We start from the raw sequence: 23,564 nt of genomic DNA on the forward strand, positions 1-23,564 counted from the left end.
ATTAAAAAAAAAAATTACTATAGCTGATCATACTCTTATTGACTTCACATGCTTGTCTGGCAAATGACAATGTTGTGCTACAACTGAATTGCTGCACTTATCATGTTTTAGACTACTTTGAAAAAAACATGTTTTCCATATTTTATTTTCTGAACAAAATCCACATTTTTACCCAAATTTACCGACCTGCTCCCAAGCCCATGTGGCCCTTTCCTAAATCTGGCCATGCTTGTCTTATATTGTTACTCTTGTTTTTACTGCTCCTGCACTTGATTTTGTGTTAATTATTCTGTTATTCACAAAACTACAACTATATCTAATCATAAATTGTCCACTTCATTTTTTAATTAATTTAGAACTATAAGACTAGTAAACTGATTAGAGCATAATATATTACGCTATAATCTGAAAAATATTGTGATTTTTGTTTTTGTGTAAGCACCATTCTAAAAAGGGATAAAAATTATAACAAAATACATGTTATAAAGAGTAAGCAAATAAATATACACGTGAAAAAAATTAAATATTTTAATTAACACATTAAATAATTTTAAAATGTTTAAATGTATTATGAGTAAACATAAAATTACATGACAATACTTACAAAATAAAACACTTCTTTTTTTAAAATTTAATACTAATACTGAAAGTTATTTTATAAATTAAAAAATTACTTCAACGAAAATACAATTACTGTATTTATATTTCTTTGACATAGCATTAAACAAGTGTATATTCAACTTAACTGCTCAACCGAATAAATAAAATAAATATTTATAATTAAAATGAACACATATATGTTATTTACATTAAATAACTATTTTAATTTAACATAATAATAATAATATAATTGATAAACTATAATTAATTTTGTACTGATTATTTTAATATATATATATTATGTATATTACTATTTAATGCCCGCAATCTAAAAAAAACAAAAAAAAAATTATTGTACCTACAAAATAAAACAACCATTTTACAAAAAAATTTAAATAATTCTGAATACTTTTTATTTTGTATTTGAGAACACTAATTTTTTTAACAGAAAGTAAGCATAAGTGGAGGTAATTCCTTTAAATATTAGTACTGTCTATTCTAAGCAATTTTTCTGAAGAAAATATGAAAACAGTACTTTTTTATTTTTTTAAAAAATATTTTTACTATAGTCACAACAATTAAAGTCATTAGCAACTTGTCAATGTAATGTAACTACTGATAAATGTATAGTCTTGACCAAACTCAGGCCAACCATTCCTGAGATATGTGGTTAATTAAGACCCAACCACCAAAGACAATTGGTATCAGTGATCTAGTATTCAAATCCCAATAAAAGCAACTACCTTTATTAGGATTTGAACTTGAGACTATAAAATTAGCTGATTTACCAATCCGGTGGGTTGAAAAGAGTTTTACAATATCATTGATAACAAAATAATTTCAATGAAATTATAAAAAATAACAATAATTTTGATTTAGAATGAAATTATTTTTAATGAGAATCAACGAAACTTTAGATTTATAAGAAAAAGAAAGAAACTTGCATAACTTAATGAATAAAATTAAAAAATAAATGAATGTAACAAATTAACACACAAACATTCTTAAATTACATATATAAATCCTAAACTTAAAATGACTGTTTTGAATACAATATAAATAATTACAATATATCAGTCAACATAAAAATATTTATAAATTATTACATATAAGATTTTTAGAAATAGAAATTACTTCGTTTTTATTTTTATTTGCAGAACACGAAGACAATGCAACACCCAAAACATTGCTGATAAAATATAAAACCATTGTAATAATGGTAGTGGCACTATTGGTTCTGATAAAGTGAGATTACTGTTACGTATAAGAGATACCAGAATGATGCAACGAACTAATTCGATCAAAAATGCATGCGGATGGTTATCAAACATCATACCGATGACAGTAAGTGATCCGATTATATAAATAACAAAGACTAGAACTGCAAACTGATTCATTCCCTGTAACATATAAAAAGAAGATTATTTTTAATATTATATATAAATAAATGTTCTTTATAAATACAATAATTCAGAGCATTCTCAAGTAATACATCATACAATCTGTTGCTGAACTGAAGTCAAATTAATGTACATATTATTATATTACAGAATTTACTAATAGACTGCTTGGCTATTCAATTGTTTAATATTTATTATGTGATCATATATTTGCAAATCTCATAAAAAATTTACTTCATCAAAATAGGCTTAGCGTATTTTGAAAAAGTAAATTTTTTAAAGCCTGTTATCCATAGGCTTTAGCTGACATTAAAAGCACTTCTGGGCATTCAAAATTTTATTCTTTTATTGTATACATGTTCCTCATGTACTATGCTGTATGAAACTTCAGATCGGATTCAGTTTGTACATCATATTAGTTACATTTTACTTTGTAGCATTAAGATTAATTTATGTAAAACCTTAAAACTAAGAAATTGACTCTAGAAAGTATGGAGATAATACTAGGTTCTGTAGCCAGTTATTCACAGTAAATATTGATAACATCATAACTTTACATTAATAAAAAATAGCTTTAATGATAAAGCTTATCTTCATGAAGCTTACTGCTCAGAAAAAGTAATAAGAACTGGTGTGTATTACCACACAATTACTTAGAAGAATGAAAAAGAGTGCCTAGAATGTTCAAACCAGAGGAGTTCATAGGTGTGAAATTTAACTTTGCCTTTTTGTGAAAAAAAATTTGTTTATCATAAAGGCAAAGTATTAGAATACTCCCTAAATTACATTAAAACTTCTGATGCAATTTTAATGGAATTAGATGGCTTGTTCAGGCATATAACATAACATTATACACTTTTAACTGGTAAAAAATTCAACTATCTGCATTTTTATTCTAAAGTATATCTTGTTAATAAAACAAAACAAAAAAATTGAAAATCCAACTTTTTCTTAATTCTTGTATTTATGAATGAATATTTACTTTTTCAAAAAAACTTAATTTAAATACATCTAACAAAAAAGATGAAGATAACTTTTTTGTACATAAAAAATAAAAATATAATTTCTTTAAATAAAAATTTTCAGCATATTTAAAAGTACTGCATAAACATTTTTGTTATTGTATCTTTTTAATTTTTGGTGGATCATTTATTTTTTGACTATTTGAAGATGATTTTTTTTTTTTTAATTTATTTATTTATGTTTTAATATAGAACAATTGAATAGTTTTGAGCAAGTTTGTATTTTATACATTTACACCGTTACATGAGTATTTTCACATTATTTTCTATGAAGAATTATTGCAGTAGAATGAAAATTAATAAATAGTTTAAATTAAAAACATAAATTGATTACAATTTATTATTCAACATATAAAACCATCTGAAAACAAAATTAAGACAACATAAAAATAACCCCCACAAAAAGAAAATAATAGTTATACTCAGAATACAGGATAATTGACTTATTTTAATTTTTAATGAAAACTCATATCTTTTCGCATTAAACTTTCAAAGTAGGCCACCATGTACAACAACACTACAAAAATATGTTTCTTTCCACAAATAGTATTAATTTAAAAACATAAAGTTTAATTATAAAGAACAAATTAGAAGCAATCTAATTTATTATTTTTTTACTTTTTTTACAAAAAGAACAACACAGCATTAATTAAAGTGTAAATTTAATGTTTAATTCATTTAATGTTTAATGTGAATTAATTAATTATAATGTAAATTTAGATTATAATTCAGTTATAATGTTTATTTAATTTAACTTGTTCCTGGTCACTTTGTAACAATCAAGTATTATTTTATATGGAATTTCAGGTAAATAACAGTGGTTATTTTCACTTTATAGAGTACCACTATCAGAAGGAACAATAGATACATCTGATGAAATGAAACTCTTTTTTTTTTACCAGACACAAAAAGATAGTTTAAAAAAAAAAAAAATAAAAGTAAAACCACAATGTTAATAAAATATCACATAAGAGAGTATAATTTTAATTTTTTTTTTAATTATCAATAGTAAAACTGGCTGATAATTTGGAAATTTTTCTAAAGTCATTCATGCCACCATCTATAATGATTCTAGGATAAGTATTCTGTCACCTCCTCAGAGTATTTTATGAGTCACCCTGAATCACTGAATGAAGCAGCAACTTTATGTTGCTCTGCTGTCAAGCAAAACTAAACTAATAACCACAAGAATAGGAATGTCAGTTAGGTTAGGTCATTCTTATCTTGCTCTCTTTTAGGGTCTCATGCTTTATCCAGTGGATTGGCTGGAACCCAGAGACTATTCAGAGGAAGAGCTGGGTTTTGCTGGAAAATATTAGATATATAATTTTCAGTATCATCAGAGGATGCTAGAGCACTCAGTATCAGACTAGTGATTGAGATGTTTCTGTAAGGACTTAATGCCATTTCACATTAACTTGCACACTAAAGTAGGTATCTTGTACCTTATTAGGTGGTGTGAAATCTTACTACAAAAAGATTTAGGTAAATCCTTTATATAAATTATAGATGAAATCATATCCATAATCTTCTATAGAGGGTCTGTAAACACAATGTTTCTTTAATAAGATTATACTGCTATTGATTATTATATTGCTTTGTCATATTGCAAGCTAAAATCCAGTTCAACAGTTAATCTTGTCCAACCTCAGGCCTACTGGTCCACTGAATTCCGAGAGTCGAAGTACACTAGAAGTAAAGTTTTCAAATCCAGTTACAAACAATTTTACCATCAACTGTACTTGAATGCAGGTCCTCCAGCACCATGAGGTAGCAGTAATTACTGTTGTTCAATGACATGCTAATTACTCACTGAAAGAATTTATTCAGGTTCAATTCCTTTTATTGTAATTCTTTGTAACCACCTACTTAATTTCTGTTGATGGTTCACACACTTCATTCTTCCGCTAACCTATACTGCTATTCTTAAACTTCTTTTTATTTCATTATTTCAAATCTATGACAGTATCAAATTGATGTCCACTTCCTAATATGGGGTTTCCATAGAAAATATTGCTCACATGAAGAATCTATTTTTGTAATTTACTAATATATTTACATGTAGGTACCATCGGACAACCATTTTTCATGTAACTTCTAATTTTCAGTTCTTATTTTTCTTATAAAAATGCATATATACTTATGATTGAATTTCATAATGTTTTTAAGCTTGCATTAGTTATAAACATGATAAGATTGAACGTTTTTGGCAATAAATTAAACACAAAGACTCTGGTCATCAAGGAATAGCTTGATAACAAAGAAAGCTAAAATTATCTTATTAAAATACAAGAATATATTGTAGATAAGATTTTATAATAAAGAAATAACATATACACACACACAGACACAGGGTATAAATACATAATTGCTTAAACTGTTACTTAATATTAATAATTTTTATCATCTAAAATTCTAGAACAACCTATTGTGTATTTAATTACCCTCACATTAACATGTAAATTTAAATTAAAAAAAGTTAATATTATTATATGTGTACGTATTTTTGTGACAGAATAATACCATGTATGTATTTATAATAATTATAAATGATATAAATATATAATATTATAATATATACATATGTAATTTATAAATGTATTTTCTGTGATCAGGTTTACCATATAAGGTTAGTAACAAAATGTAATTAATAAAACATACAACGTTTTGTCTCAAAGTTATTAATATATAATTAGGAAGTTAAAAAAGTAATGTATGAATGCATGCAAAAATAGATTTAATGTTAATTTTATGATTAAAATTAAAAACTTAAAATGAATTGTTGTTCACTAATAGTAATAAATTAATATTAATAAATAATATTTAGATAAAATGTTATTTTTGTTGGTATGTATGTTTGTAAATGTACAAAAAGAAATTGTTGTATTAGATGTGTAATATAATAATATTTTAGTATAATATTTCATTAAAAAAAATAATCAAGATGAAATGAGAAAATAAAAAAAAATTGAATAATATTAATAAAAAATAAGAAATAAGGATTGGTTTTTATGAACACAGACTGACTGATTTAATTTTATAAAGGGTGTACTATTAATAATAACAGAAAAAAAACAATATATTAATCTGTTTTATAAAAATGTTGACAGAATTTCTATTAAGAGAGAAAATCTGTGATACTAACATTTCTTTTAAATTTTTAAGATCAAAAATAAAGAAAATTGTTGAAAAATGAATCTTTGTATTTGTACTTATAAAAATAGTAAGTCATACATTTTAAAATTACTAATAGTAATAAATTATATCTAGATAAAATGTTATTTTTGTTGGTAATAGGTGTTAGTAAATGTACAAAAAGAAACTGTTGTACTTTACAGCCTTTAAAATTACCACACTCTACAGTCATAAGACTTAATAACACATATTTACACCTAACAGATCTTTTCCTAACAATGTACAACATAATATAAAATGTTGTTGAATTTAAAAGTTTTTATTCAATAAAAAAGATCTTCAGACTGAAATCTAACCTAACCTTTTCATTAGTTAATCAATATTATTGTTAATTTCTAACAGAATGTTTTTAATCTTAGAGAACAGCAGACAAATAAACAGACAACTTTATAAAATCAACAACTAACACTTTCAATGGAAAATCATCAAAAAAAAAAAAAAAAAAAAAAAAAAAATGAAAATTCTATCAAGAGAACAATCATATATATATATATATATATATATATATATATATATATATATATATATATAAACCTATTTTTGAATTTGTTTACATCTAAACTGTAAAACTTGTGAAATAACAGAACACCTAAACAATGAGATCAATTAAAATAAATTAATGGTATTTTTGTAAGCAATCAGAAACAAATGTTCAAGTATCATTAAAAAAAAATTAAAATCTGAAGCCAAATATATTTCGAATGAACAATCATCTACACGTGTATGTGTGTGTATATATATATATATATATATATATATATATATATATATATAATGTTAAAATTAATTAATTAATTTTAATTTTTTTTAAATCTTCATTAAATAATACACATTTACAAAAGTTCTGTAGAATGAACACTAATATTTTATTTAATGACAAAGATAATCTATAATTTTATTCACATTTTTTAATTTTTTATTTGTTATGAAAAAAATAAAATCCCTTTAAAAGTATTCTACAAAGATTATATAAAAAAAACGAAATTCAACAAGTGGAGAAATTTTTCTAAATATACATATTTTGAAAATTCAAAACTACTATGCTAATTAAATTTAAAAAATAACAACTTAACCACCAAATCACAATAGTCTACTTTCATGGTATCCCACATCATCAGTTGGTACACTAATTACATCATAATTACATCAGCACTTAAAACACTTTTTTTTGCTCAAAAAATTTGTTTGATGCAATTATAGAATTGCGTATCAAGTGATGATGCAAGATCCCACGAAAGTCCACTATAGGTATTAGTTTTCTTTTTTTAGGTTTTTCTGTTAATGTGTTTTGGTGGTTTTATATATATATATATATATATATATATAACTGAAAATTATCAGGATTTACATGATTTATGTACATTCTATTTCTTTTTGAAACATAAAACTTTTAGTTATAATTTATTTACACAAAGCGATTTTATATACAACAGAATTAAATAATTAAAACCATCATTAATAAATAAATATTTTATTTACTTAGGTACATAACAATGCATTTATAGACCACATTAGTGATGAGTAGATAATGCTCCTCTACAGATAAAAAAAGAAACTAACCCACCATTTTCCACAAAGGCTCAAGGGAAATTGTAGTAAGGCTTCAATCCAGCATCTCAAAATTCAGAATGAATTATAAAATAAAAATAGATAAATAGTGATTTTTAAATATTGGTACAATATTATTGTATATGATCAAAATGTACTACGATAAACATCAAATTTGAATCACTTTTCAAAAAAATCAATTATCTTTGATATTTCTTTTAATATTTTAATATTTCTTAGTATTAATATTAAAAGATCACTATATATATATATATATATATATATATATATATGATTAAGACCAATATAAACATTATCTACACTCTGAAAATATACCTTAAATGAGTTTCATGTTATCTACTGATGATGATCATTTAACTGTAAAAATCCTCATTTAATTTTAGTTTTTCGTTTTTATGTTAATGAATCTTGAGTGTTTCTCTGTGATATTCTATTTCAACAATCGCTTAATATACCTCATTTTTTGTATATAATGGTTCAATTTCATTGTAGTAGAAGTGAAGTAGTATCAAGGCTTTTGTTATCTGATTATAATTTTATTATTTCAGTATAGTTAAAATACAATTATATTATTATGTTTAAGTAATAAAATAAAGTCATTTTAAATTTTAAATAATTATTTCATTGTTTAATAGATAATAGTATTACTAGTATCTAATATACATAAAACATATTTTTAATGACCTCAATTACTAATCTAGTTTAGGTTAGTTTTTTTAAGAACTTGCTTCACAAAATTATTTATAAAGAATATTACATTGGGATCATAATTATTAATAGTTCATATATTTGAAACTTAATAGTTCACTCTTTATAATCATTAATTAATCATTTTATTAGTAGATAATAATATTTATAGTAATTAAATATTTATTATTACTTTTTTTAAATGTTTTTATCTTAAACCTGATTAATTACAATGAAACTAACTAGAATTTGATATAAATAATAGTTGAAATATTAAAATAAGTAAAGTGGAATAAGCATAGTATTACATACATATATTGAAAATAAACAAATACTTTTTTTTTAATTATTAATTAATCTGACATGAAAAATGTGCAAAAGTTAATTCTAATTTATGAGAAAAATTTAATATATACTAGAATAATAATAACAAGATTCTTGATTTGAACAAATCCATTCAAATAATTGCAGTTGTCAATTAATAATGAAATGTGGATTATAAAGATTGGACCGTAAATAAAATTAAATGAATTTTTATTGATAGAAACAGCAATTCCCATAAAGGTCCTAGTTACACAGTATGATATTTAACAGATTTTTTCTTTTAAATTTAATGTGCAAAGAGTTCCTGATGCGACTTTCATACAAAATTAGGTGTAAAAAATAAATAGGCAAACAAATATTGAGATAAATAGATGTGTTTACACACAAAAGTATACTTCTTTTCTGATGCATTAAAATAAAGGATGCAGTGAAGGAAAACAATTTACAACTAAAACTACAAGCTCAGTTGTGAAGTCATTATGAAACTTACTTCTTCTGTATATACAATTTCCGAATGAAACTAACATGAGATTTCAAAAGTATTAGGTCATAAATCACCTGCTATTATATAACTATCAGTGAGTTAAGATGATTGATAACTGCACAGTGTGCCAATTTGAATCTCCACTTACTTACATTAGTAAATGGAGATACCTAGCTATTATCCTAGTATGAAAACAGTTTCTAAGTCTCATATGTTTAAGTTTCACATTTCGTACAAGTACATAGTACTACAATGAAAAGCCTAAAATTTTTTTTGAATTTCTAAGTAATTTGTTTAAAAAAAGTGCATTAATATAAATTCCAATTTAATAAAAAACACATTAAAATTTTAAGGTCAGATAATTTGCAAATTTTACTCATCACTAATAATAATGTATGTAGTTTTGCCCGCTTTTATTTAGAGCATAGAAAAGATATAAAGTTGTATGCCATAAAGAAAAAAGTACGGATGGTATATAAAAAAACTCTAAAATGGAATTTAATCTAAAACATTTTTTAATTGTATGAAAGTCAAGGATCCACAACATTTAAACTATCATTAGACTAATACAACAAACATTCTTTTAACAGTTCTCCTGGGTCGATTATTGTTTTAAACCACTGATAGCCAAATATACTTTTATTTTATTCATTTACGAAAAATTTTATATTACAAAGAAAAATCTTAAAATAATTTTCTTCCTTTTTTTGCATTTTTCTGCTTTCATGTTAATAATGTCACTGAAATAGCTAATAAAGGACCAGATAAAAATAACATGTTCACTGTGGCAATGATTTTATGTTTATTTAATATATTTTGGTACATCTTGTAAACATTACATACACATATGTGAAATACAAGACTCCAGATTCCTGTTTGCAGCTTACCACTCAAATTTCACATATAAGTAAATTTTAAAACTTATAAATTTCTATCTTAGACAGATTAATAATATAGATTTTAAATGAAATAACTTTACAAAAAAGCAACTTTCATAATACATCACATGGTTTAAAAGTCTCTTGTTATTTATATTCATATTAATAATTATTTATAATAAAATTTTTGGGTAGAAACAATTTGAATTCAAAGCTATCGATCAAGAATGACTAATTTGTAGTGTTTGATCACAAGTTTTTTTATTAAAGTTTCTTTTTAAAAGTGATAAGCAGCTAAATTTTTAAAATAGCTGTTTCATTGATATATTTCACCTTTGTAATCACAAAAATGCTGTATCAGTAACATAACCCAAATATTAGCCGACAGACAGAATAAATTGAGATTGTAATGTGACCTTTTGCAATTTCATCCTTCTGTGATGCAGTTGTAGCTAGTCATATTTTCCAACTTTAATAAAATTTAATAGTGTGTTTCCATATTATTAAGTGAAATGTAATACAGTTAATGACTTTTTAATAAAATTTTTCTTTTCAAGATTGCAGCCAGTTCATCTTTTAGGAAGTGCATCAACTGTTAATCCCCGTTCAGAAGAATTTAAAACTACAAAAAGCATTCAGTAATGTTGTGAGACTACCTTCTCAATCATCATTAGTCAATGATATCTATTATACCTAGAAATGGGTGCTTGCAATAATGATAATACAATAATGTTTTTTTTGGCACTAGCTAAGCCTTCAACTATCAGTTAATAATAATAATAAATAATTTCTTTTGTACACTTTTATTTATTAAATTCAGTAAAATAAGTAATATCTGCTGCTCATAGAACTACTTGTATCAAATTGTATTTACAATTATATGAGATCCTTTGACTGAAGTTGATTTATGAATAGTAATCTCATAATCAAAATAACAAAACTGAGTATTTAATTTATATTAGTTATCACCGCATGTTTAAATGGGGGTTTTAACTGAGATGCAAATAATGTAAATTTTCCTTTTTTAAAAGATTTATTTTTATAATTATTAAGTCTGAGGGTAAATTTATCAATTATTTTGAAATTTATTTGTGAGTACTTTATCAAAATAGAAATCATTCTTATCAAAACCATCTTCTCTACTTCACTGAAGATTAGATATTTCAAAACATAATTCCATCAATCTGTAATTGGCTAGAACATTTTTTTGCTGAGGCTATACAGTTTTAGCATTATACAAATAAAGATATTTTACTATATTATTTCAATTTTATTTGATTATGGCACACACTAGACTACAACAAGAACTTCAAAAAAGACCAAATGGCGCAAACACTAAAAATTTAAAAATTAATTCAAACGAGTAGACAGATTAAGAATTAAATAACTAACTATTTTAAAAAACTAATGATTATAAATATTTTTATCTTATTGAATTCATAAATATTAACGATATCATAATTAAATATTTTTGAGTAATAAAGAAATATTTTAGACATGTGCACTTCCAGTAATAGTTTCTAAATACAGAACTCAAGAGATCTGGCAACACTGTTAATCCATTATTCTCAGAGTGCAACACCTTCATGAAGACCCGTAAATATGTGAATAGGATCATTATTTAATGAACATAAGTATCAAAAGAATGATGAAAAATATTTAGTGTTAAGAAATCATGGCAAGTATGGAAGTCTGTCCATATAGTCATTATTCTTATATAGAATCTTATGGTCCCATACTGCGGTGGACATGTTAAAGTAATGTAAATAATGTAGTAGAGGCCTTAGAAACTGTGTTTAATAATACAGCATGTCTATTGTAGATATATATATATATATATATATATATATATATATATGTGTGTGTGTACAAACACACTTAATATATAAAATACATAATTTTTCTATAATACTTTTTTTAATTAAATACTTGTTAGATATTTTTAATACTTGTAAAATTGACAAAGTTAACTTCTCTAATAGTTTTTATTCAACAAAAAATAATCATCCGTACTTATGAAAACAGTTTTTTTTTTGTTTTTTTTTTTTTTAATTCACCAATTCAAAAAGTATTTTTGGATTTTATATCTCTTTTATGTATTATTCTTTAAATAAACATGAGAATTAAAAACACAATATAAAATACATTTATACTCAAAAAAGTAAAAAAGAATAACTTGTCTTCCTGAAATATGCTACTATAGGTCTGTAATAAAAAATGAAGGAAAATCAGAAGTGTTAGAGCATATTATTAATCGTTTCATATGTAAATTTTTAGAACTGAACTACATCCTGTGAATCAAGTATCAGAATTTTTTTGCAAGAATTAAACATATAGTAAAGAAAAACTTTATTTTGGCATGATTTTGCAAAAATATACCCATTAAAACTTTATATAAAAGAATTATTAAACTGGTTCAATAACATACCTTTTTACCTACATCAGTTATCCAAAAGAAGTAACACATTATTTTATTAATTGCATCTGTCCTAAGCCTAGATAACATGAGCCATAGAGGTTTGCTGGATTCATTGTAAATTATTTTCTTTAAAATAATGGTAAAGCGAAATAAGATAACATTAATAAAAATAATGGTTCAAAGACATGAGAGTTATTTTCAAAGTAGTGGTACAAGAATATTTTTGAATAGATACAAGAGAAAAATTGTTTTTAATTTATAAAAAATTTATATAGCAAGAAAAGAATAGTATTAAAATTTTCTTTTCTCTTAGTAGTTTGAGCATTTTCTCTATTTTATTTCAGTAATCGATTAGAATAGCAAATTCTTTCCATTCAAAATACAAATTTAACCTTGAACAAACATTTGCATGTTAAACCAGAATTTTGGTTTTTACCGGATAGCAAATAGAGGTACCTTGAATATTGGAAGTACTGAAAATGGAAGCTATTGGATGTACCAAGCAGTATGCTGCTGCTTCGTGGCTGGGGCAAGTCAACATTCATCTTAACAGGTTGGCTCTGAAAAAAACATTTCATCTATGAGCTTTCAAAGCTCATAAGAGTGACAGCACTAATCTGAGAGTTTAAATGTCAAGGAGTTCTTAAAAGAACAATTTTGACTTGCCACAAAGTAGCCACACTCAGAAGCCTGCAGTTGGCAGTATGAGGAAACCAAATTCCTCTACTGTGAGGTTCTTCCTTTTCCTTCTTCTTCTTCTATTTTCCATATATGTAATCCATATATGTATGGGAGGGAACTGACTATCCATATATTTATCAGAATACTACTTTACTGACTCATTTCAAATTAACATCATTCATGCCTAGGTACCCTCTAATACTTACTCTGATGTTGTGAAATCATACTTAAGAAAGTATATTAAACACAATACCCGTGTAATCATCTACATAAAAAAAAATCTCTATCCTATTAATATTTCTGCCACTTCTTTTTTCACAGTGGCTACAGCACTGGCATACAAGTCACAGAACATCCAAAACTGTACTGAAACAGTTTCTCCTGAGGAGCAGCACAAAATCACTGCCACTTTTCAGTCACTGTTTCAGTCAACACTTCACTACCAAATGAACAGCCTAGTACAATGCTTTTACTGATTCAAAATGCCTCAATATATTGTGGCTTTTCTACGACAATGATCTAGTCCATCAATAATTCTAAGGAGTATAAGTGTATTTGTATAACAAAACTGTATAGAATTCTGAAACCAGTACTATATGTTTCTACTACTATTATTACATATGAAGTTAACTCGGTCAAATTCTAATTATTCATGAAATTTACATTTCTTGTTAGTAATTGTAGCAGAACTTTAAATAAACAATCACTAAATTACTTGTAAAATTTTTTAAAAGTATGTTTTAAATATGAATTTACTAATTTATTTCTTATAATCATTAGAAATTCACATGTACTTTTCTAATAAACACCTTAACTATTTTTCATCTTTATAATGTTTTATATGAAACATTTACATATTACTTCAAATAACTTATACATTATAACATTAAAAAACCATATTAATTTTATTATTTTTTTAACAGAGTACATATAAATTACATATGTGTATGTGATAGTGCAACTGTTGGATTCAAAAATACAATCTTGTAATAAACAGGCACTATTTAGTCATTTGAAAGCATTAATAAGTATTTAATTAGTAAGTTAATCTCATAATAAAACATAACTCATCAATTGAGAGATGTCTGAAAAACATCTTTATTTATAATTATAAGTCAAATTTAAAATATATAATCGTTAACATTTTAATGTTGACCTTTTTCTTTTTTACATTATATATTATTACTGAATTAACAATATATATAACTACTTATTTCAATTCAAATTTTAATCAACTTATAACTAACTAATTCACGGTCAAAGACAAAAAGTAATTTTCAATCGATGAGTCATATTTTATACAATCCATTCCTTAATACTGTTATAACCAATAAAATAAGAGCAAATAATATATTTAAATAATTTTAAAATTCTATAACTGTATCATTAGATTATTATTTTCCATAAATTGTGTAGTGCTGTATAAATAAATAAACCACTATATAAATAAATCATTAACATTTTACAATCTTTAATACCGTAAACTAATTTTCTCATCTTCTATAGCACAAAAAAAAAGGATTCTTGAAAATAAAAACTGTCTAATTTCTCCAGATCCTAGACTTCATACCGATTTTGTCCATAACGAATCACATGATATGTAAAGTTTATTATTAATGCAACTATTATTTTCTGATTCATCAGACATTAAAACACAGTTACAGGTAAAACGATGGTAAAAAATATCTGTTTGATTTTAACAGAAATAATATTATAATCAGCATAATATACTTTATTACACTATATTTTCTCAAAGGCTAGTAACTTCTTTGTTACCCGTGTAGAAATAAAAAAAACAATAAGTAATACAATGGCTAAAAGCCACACACAGAGGTGAGTGCTTTTCAAAACTTGAAATGCAGTCTTTTATGTAAATATTTTAGAATCTGTTAACCTCACAACACGTATGTATAAGAATTCTTACTAAGTATTATTATTTTCTAATTTCAAAATTAAATTGCCTCACAACAAACAATGTTATATTATCTACTTAATAGTATTCATTTACTTTATTTTGATAAGTAGACAGAAACCGTAGGGTTCTGAAGTAAATGTTTTAGGAAATAAATAATGAAACCTAATTACTAATAACTAAATAAACTAATAACTAAAACTTAAATAACTAATAACCTAATAAAATAAAAGTAAAATTGCATTAAAAATTGCAATCTTGATCAAAGATTCAAGTCAGACCTACTGTTCACCATCCATTTACAACAACATGTAATGCACGAGTATACTTCGCAATTAGTTTATTTTTATTTTTAAGTAATTCTGATAAAACCTAATAAATATTCAAACATTTTACATAGATCCAGATTTAGTTATATGTATCTGTTCTTATATAATACTGTATCACATAAGCAGACCCTGGGGAATATTATTAAAACCTTACTGTCACCTTAGGGATTAGGAAGTTTGATTGTATAAAGCACTAAGTATGATCGAATACTTAGCATCAGGAAGGGAACTAATGACCTATCTCACAATTTACACCGGTCCTACTCAGTCAAGAAACTTTGTAGAAAGGTTAACATGTCAAAATGTCAATCCTTTTCTTTATGAACCATAAACTTTCATAATTTTGGTTATCATCATAACCATTTGTATTTTTAGGCTGTAGAGCCTGAAAGATAAACACCGTACAAGTTTTTTGAACAGTTCAATTATGATCTAATATTTGTTTGATTCTCATATTGTAGTAAATTTGATAACCAAGATATCTAATACAGTTCTGGGCACAAATCTTGTTCCTCTAACTGCAACACTAACCACATTTTTGATTTCTGCTAATAACAAGAAACTTAGACTTCTTAACACTTATGTAAAGATTTATTCCATATTACTGACTATGCTTAGTAAATCCTCTTGGCTAGAGCCAAAAAGTATTATGTTACAAATTATTTATAAGTTTTCCATTATTAACAACCCTCTTCCTGTTCTCCAACATTCTCTTTGAGTAAACATTAAACATTGGTGGCAAAATGCAAATGTCTGATGCCTTGGTTTAAAAGATTCTTGATTAATATAACTCTTGATTAATATAAATGCCTGAGTTTAAGCCATCTATTCAATTATTACAGAATCAAATCTCTTTAATAAAATAACTATATAAACATGAGTTTTAATGTCAGAACAGATTTCACCAGAACAGAAATTTCACCAATTTTCAATCCATAAAGCAAAAAAGAAGAAATATCAGTAAATTTAAAAATAAATAATACAGTTTTATTTATAATTTATAAAAAAAAAAAATAATAATGAATGTAAAACAAATATGAAGTCGTATTAGAAAACGAAATCTTAACTTGAAACCAACAGTTGTAAACAGATTGAAGTCATGCAAATATTTAGTTAAAAAATTTTATATAACATAATGTTTAAAAAAAATATATGTAAAAAATAAATAGTATTAAAACATTTAATTATAAATGTAAAGTATAAATAAACATAAAATTTGATAATCAATATGTTGCACAATTAACTTTAATAATATTATTATTATTAATAGCATTTTTTTTATACTAAACCAATAATTCTAAATAACTTTGATGCATTAATTTCAATATTTTTTTGTTATCAAAATAGACAAGTAATCAGTATATATATATCCTAATTAATAAAACATAGCCAAAGAAAAATTAGAATAAATATATAATATTAGAAAAATTATCATATTCATTTTTTATATATTTCATTTCTAATAAAAATACAAACCTAATTATTGAATTTTTTAATAATTTATTCTTTTATTGTATTATAAATAATAAACTGTTTAGAAATTAAAAAAAAAGATTGTATAAAATTATTTGTAAAATTACGTTATTAAAGTTGTTTTAATTATTCTATTAAACATTTAAAAATAAATATTATTACTATTATTGTTCAATTTATAATGTAAAAATTTATATAAATTTCATAATAATTGTAATAAATGTTGATTGTTATTAATAAAATAATGTGTTATACTGTGTTATTGATTTTGTGTTATAGCTTTTTGATAATTTACCGCATTATTTATATCACTTCGCCAGAGGCCAGTTTCAATATAAATAAACGTTATTACACTTTCAGTTCATGAAGTGTATTACAATAGATCTAAATCTGGAACAATTTTCTACTAAGTACATCTCAGTACCATTCATTATATGTATATACTCAAAACTAATTTCTATAGACACAGATTTTTTATATTTATAAATTCAGTACATATAAAAAAAAATTAATGAACTAAAAATTTGTGTTCAAATGAACGAAAGATAATCCATTCATTAATTAATCAGTAAACCTGATTTTTTTGTTACATCTTTCCTGGTTTGTATATTTAGATATAAAGAATAGATATAACTTAGAGCTGGAAATATGATACGTAAAGAATATGTATATAAAAAAACTGTAACCATTAATAAGTTAGAAATTCTATAAAAATTTAGTCTTGGACAAAATTTAATTCTCCCCAGAGATAATGAACCCATCACATACTATTTCTAACTGTGTTGTTCATTTTTATTTGTATACATTATCATTTCTAGTAATACATCACTTTTAATGCTTAATATTTGTTGCTAATAATTTTTGACCAGAGTGGTTTCTTGGTGATCACTGCTTCATCAAGTGATAATGAAAAAACCAATAAAAAATATTAATTTTAAATAGATTCTACCATTAAAAAAAAGTTAAAATATTTTTTTTTAATATTTTGCATTTTAATTACTGTCTGATGAAGCAAGATCACTATGAAATTAATCGCACTGGCAAAAATAATAATTAAATAGCAAATACTAATCAGTTTATTAAAACTAATTCAGTGGTTGGAAGCAGTTTAATAAAATATTTATTGTTGCTTATTTACATTGTAATAATTAAAAATATTATCATGTATAATGTTTAACTGTACATTATTTTTGTTATAATCAACATAATAATTTATAATTATGGTAAAAAAAATTATAATTTATTTATTTCAGCAGTCAATAGTTACAATTAAAATTAAGTAAAAAATTATATATTTAAATAAAATCAACAGAACTGTATGCTTAAAAAAAAAATTAAACCCATCATTGAATTGAAATTTTTTTCTGAGGAATGGAATGAAATTTCATCTCCCCACAATCGCTGATCTCTAGTCTGGTAAGCGTAAGGGTTCACAGATATGCTTCATTACATCTAAACAGCTAGAAAAGTAATGGTAAAAATGAAAGTCCAAAGCTATCTAATTCTTGGTTGAAGCCAAAAAATGGAACATGAAAATAAATTTAGGGAAAAGAGAAAAATTAATAGTAACAAGGAATTGATGAAACAAAAATGACAATCAGTTAATACAAAAAGAACTAATGGAAACTGCTATACATATAACAAATTGTGTTAAATATCTGATGATGAAAATGCTTTGGGAAATTAGTAATGTTGTGCAAATGATACATGAAGGTAGAACAAGATATTAAAACCTAAGATGGTCTGGTCATTTATTAAGATTGTAACATGGACAAAGATTATAATATGATTTTTAACAAAGAAAATCATTAACTTAAAAGATTAAGAATAGGGAGAAAGTCTACAGGAAGACTAAGAAGAAGAAGCTCCATAATTTCAATCGTTTAACTTTTCTGAGTGTGTAAAAAACACAAAAGATCTACCCAAAAATAATCCATAAAACATCGTAAAAAAATAAATCGAAAACTAAAATTTAAAATCTTACTCACCATATAACGTGTGGCTAATTCTTGAAAACCTATGAGAACTGCTATGAAATGGACAATTAAATAGGCATTGCACCAATATGCTAACTTAACTTCATACTTTACACGACTTTTTATCTGTAAAAAATAAATAAAATAAGAATGAAAATATTAATAATAAACCAGTAAAAAGATTAAATATAGTAAAATAAATATTGCCACATGTGAGGAGAGAAACAATCAGTAGGCGATAGGTAAGGCAACTTGCAGAAGATCAGGAAAAATAAACTGTATTATTGTGTTAAGAAATATAAAATTATATGAATATTACAGTGAAAAATTGATTACCAAAGATAATGTGAGGATATTAATTTAGAATAACAAATTTTTTCAGATAACTGATCAGAAACAATTAATAAAAAAAGTCCAATGTGATTGATGTAAGACATTTTTCATATTAATGCATTAATTTTATTCTAATTATAACAAAAACAATGTTTCTATTTTTTTTTCAGTTATGTAATAAGAAATTTAATGTTAAAAAAAATATGTTAAAACAACTGTTCTTTAAAAATAACTTACTTTGCTTTGTTTAATACAATTCTTTCTTTTTAATACAATTCTTTGCTATTGAACCCTCTTTTTAATAGCATTGGGTTTTAAAAGGCTTCAGGTTGGTATCAAAACATTTTTTAAACATGTTTCTAATGCTAATCTTAAAATGCTTACTATGAGTAGGCATAAACAAATAAATATTTTATATTTATCTGTGCGTAAGAATGCATTACATGGATCATATCTGGAATGTGTACAAAAAATTATTTGACTGCACCCTTTATATACTCGTACATGTTGAACAAGATGCAGAAAATTAATTCTTTGTCCATTTTTAAATGGAATCATCTAAAAATTTACAGAGTAATATTATTCTGTAAAATAGTCTTTTATCTGTATTTTAAATAAATTGGTACAAAGATTTTCTTAAATGGCTCGATAATTTATTAAAAGTGACTACAATAATATAATATAAGGTCCTTGTTATATGAGAACAGTCCTGTTGTCTACTTTGAAGTGTATACTTTTTTTTTCAATAAGTAACTATTGTTTTTAACAAAGGTTGTTTTTTTTAGCAAAGATAGCATTAAAGACTGTTTCAGCTCTTTCTATGTCACCTTTATTATCTTTTTTTACTGATGCTGTAACAACCAATCTAATAATGACTTTGTCTGTTTTTATCTGTCAGCAAGGACCTGAATACTAGTTTTCAAATCTAATGCACAAGTTCAAATTTTTCTTATACATTCTTCAAACTAGCAACTGTTATTCTACTGATAAATATAGGTGTTCTTGAGTTCCATTACTTAAATTACTGTTTTTATCACTGTAAAAATATCCCAATTCCCTTACAGAGTAAATTTTTAAATATTCTCCCAAGACTCAGCAACCATAAAACCACACCTATAATTTTAGATCTAACTTCTAGTGCAGTTAATTACTCTCTAATCAATTTTTCATAAAATAATTTTCTGATAATTTCTTTTTAATATCTTAATAACTCTCGGTGACAAACATTATTTAATGGATTTCCAATAAAGAAAACGAGCAAGGGTTATTAATGTTTGTTTAAAATTAAATTCTGCCTTGCTTACTGGATTCCCAAAATTTCTATTTATTATTGGAATAAAAATATTGTCATTGTGGTTCAAATTTTGAACCACCTGGAACAAAATGACAAATTCCACATCGAAAAAATTTTAGATTTTTAGAGGCTACCATCATCCTTTTTCAACTATTAGTTTTCAGTGAATATGATATATTAATATGCTATTATGATATTATATATTTCTCATATTATAGAAATAAAAATATAATCACACATAGAATTCAAATCATTAAGAACACAAAATATGTTTTAAAGTAAAATTTGTTAAAAATTGTTTGAACAACCCTTAATTTTCTTATTTCTTAGTTTTTAATTTTTGTATATGATTCATTATTCTTCCAATTTTAGTGGCACAGTAGCATCTCCACCTTTCATCAAGAAGGTTCTGGATATATTTATATATATATATATATATATATATATATATATATGATATTATATATATATATCATATATATATGATATTATATATATATATATATACCAGCATTTTTTACAGACTACAAAATCATTTCTTATCCAAAGAAAAATAAAGCAATAGGCAAACTGTAATCATGCATAGGCCTGTTGTTACCAGAGAGTGGACAAATAAATATTTTGATTATAAAGTAGAAATAAATTCTTAATAAAAATTCTAACTTTTTGGAAAATGAAATAGATGATTTAAAATAGTTCCTAGCATGTAGTATCTGTTTTCATTAAGTTCCAAATCTAGAAATTCTTTGATTTACTTGTTACTAAAAAGGCATATTACATCATCGAATACCATGTTGAAAGACACAAAAATTTAATCTGAAGAGGAGATGCAAGTATTGCAATTAGGTGTGTGATGAACATAAATTTATTTTTAACAAATATATAATGTATGATAAAGAAAAATATTATTAGATATTTTTCATAAATGAGAGAATTGCTTTTTTGAAAATAATTACTATCAACTTAGTAGACCCCAGAAGTAAATAATTTTAAATCTTAAAAAAAATAGTTATTAAATATTAGAGATTGAAAAGTATGTATGATAAAATTCATAAAAAAACTGTGTAAAGCTATGATAATAATCACAGGAAAAAAATGAATCTAGTTTTTTTATAATTCTTAAAAAAATTATTATATGTCTTACATTTGGTTTATCTTCATCGGCACCTGTCCATGGTTTATCAGGTAGCCAACTCGGTCCTTTGATGATAGCAAATAGTTTATTTTTCCAACCAGTCATTATTTGCCATTTTTTATACACATTAGCATTATAAAAGATCTGTAAATAATAAAACAACATTTATTAAAGTAATTGAAGAAATATTTAAAACGCTGAATAAACTCATTAACCGTTAATCTTACTTCATGACTAATATAGCAATTAGAATAACTGTAAATTCATACTTATAAAGGCGTTACTCGTCAATGTAAATGACTTATCATACATGTATGCCATATAAGCTACAGAAAGTGTTAGTTTATTGGCCCAAGGTATTCAACAAAAATAAAACAATAGTAGACTATTTATGCAAATTACAAATGTCAGGTGGCAATTCAACTTACTTGTAAGTAAAATGGATTAAAAGTTGCTTCATTGTAAACTAGTCCATAAATCAATTCTTGTTTCTTCTTTTCTTCAGCAAATGTTCCGAATAGACGATCCCATATAATCAAACAGCCTCCATAATTTTTGTCCAGACAATACAACATACTACCTGTAAATAGCATTATAGATGGAATATTAATATAACTTATTAATTAATCTGTAAAATGTAGACAAAATGAAATCAGAATTCAATATTACATTGACAGCTGTTGTTTTAAAGTCCTCAATATGAAATACATGGAACACATCCTTGGTGAAAATTATCAATGAGAATGTTTCTCATTTTAATAATAATAATATATATGTATATGTGTGCACATATACACACACATATATATAATGTGTGTGTGTGTGTGTGTGTGTGTGTGTGTGTGTGTGTGTGTGTGTGTGTGTGTGTGTGTGTGTGTGTGTGTGTGTGTGTGTGTGTGTGTGTGTGTGTTGTATGTTAAATGTACCACACATCCTGAATGTATTTTGTTCAATAAACTCTTTGTATTTTGCATTGAAACTGTACCTTTATATACTATCTGAAACATCTCAAAGCATATGGAACTGTCTCAATAGCATCTGATGAAGTTAGATTAAAACACAAACATATTTAATAAACTGGGTAGATTTCACAAACCACTGATGTTAAAAAAAAAAAAAATGGTATATTTTCAATGCATGCTACTAACATTTATTAATGGTCAATGGCCTTAGTTAGCAGTCTACACCACTTACAAAATTTCCTGGTCTGTGATTGTTTGTAAAGTATAAGCAGGAGAGATTCTCAGATATCCGGTGCTTTGGAGGGCTAGACTGAGCAATAAAGATATTAAAAAAGCTAAATTTTGATCCTATGAAATAATATTGAAAGAAGTACATAACCGGCTGGATCACTCATATTACTAAAATATAATTTATGTTTGTCTAAGCAGCTACTATTAACCTCATCATAACATTAGATGCAATCTTACTAAAAGAAGATAGATAAGGAAACCTGAAGTTGAGATATCAGAATGGTCCAAAAGATCTATCATCTTGTTGATGATGATGATGATTATATAATTAACTTTAAATTACAAAACTTATTGATAAGTTTTTCAATTTTGGGGGCTACTGCCAAATACCCTGAAGAATTCCAGAATATCTTATAACTTACAATTTATGAAGGCTTAAGTAGTTACTTATTCAATGGGCAGTTTGAACCTGTTTTAAAAAATCTTTTATATAATTTGTAATGAAAAATTTTGATTGGCAGTTATAAGTTAGACAACCGTTTTCTATTCATGGTGGTTTCACAATGTAACCGGATAATCAGAAATAGATTAAATAGAAATTTTAGGTGTATATAAAAACATTACCTACTATGTAATATGAAAAACAATAATTTCTGACAA

General features: G+C 24.7%; 1 protein-coding gene across 2 annotated transcripts in view; it reads right to left on the minus strand.

The window, feature by feature from the left end:
- Window positions 1-520: 520 nt before the first annotated feature.
- The window catches only part of LOC142330080 (alkylglycerol monooxygenase-like), a 147,317-nt gene continuing 124,273 nt past the window's right edge, over window positions 521-23,564 (minus strand). For both annotated transcript variants that reach the window (XM_075375128.1, XM_075375129.1), the window contains exons 7-10: window positions 22,140-22,291; window positions 21,721-21,855; window positions 18,962-19,075; window positions 521-2,000 (exon numbers count right to left, since the gene is read on the minus strand). In XM_075375128.1, coding sequence (XP_075231243.1) covers window positions 1,731-2,000; window positions 18,962-19,075; window positions 21,721-21,855; window positions 22,140-22,291 — 671 coding nt within the window. In that variant the 3' untranslated portion in view covers window positions 521-1,730. The remainder of the gene's footprint in view (window positions 2,001-18,961; window positions 19,076-21,720; window positions 21,856-22,139; window positions 22,292-23,564) is intronic.

Source organism: Lycorma delicatula, chromosome 9 (genome assembly GCF_047948215.1).
Source record: "Lycorma delicatula isolate Av1 chromosome 9, ASM4794821v1, whole genome shotgun sequence".
In the NCBI taxonomy this organism is placed as follows: domain Eukaryota; kingdom Metazoa; phylum Arthropoda; class Insecta; order Hemiptera; family Fulgoridae; genus Lycorma; species Lycorma delicatula.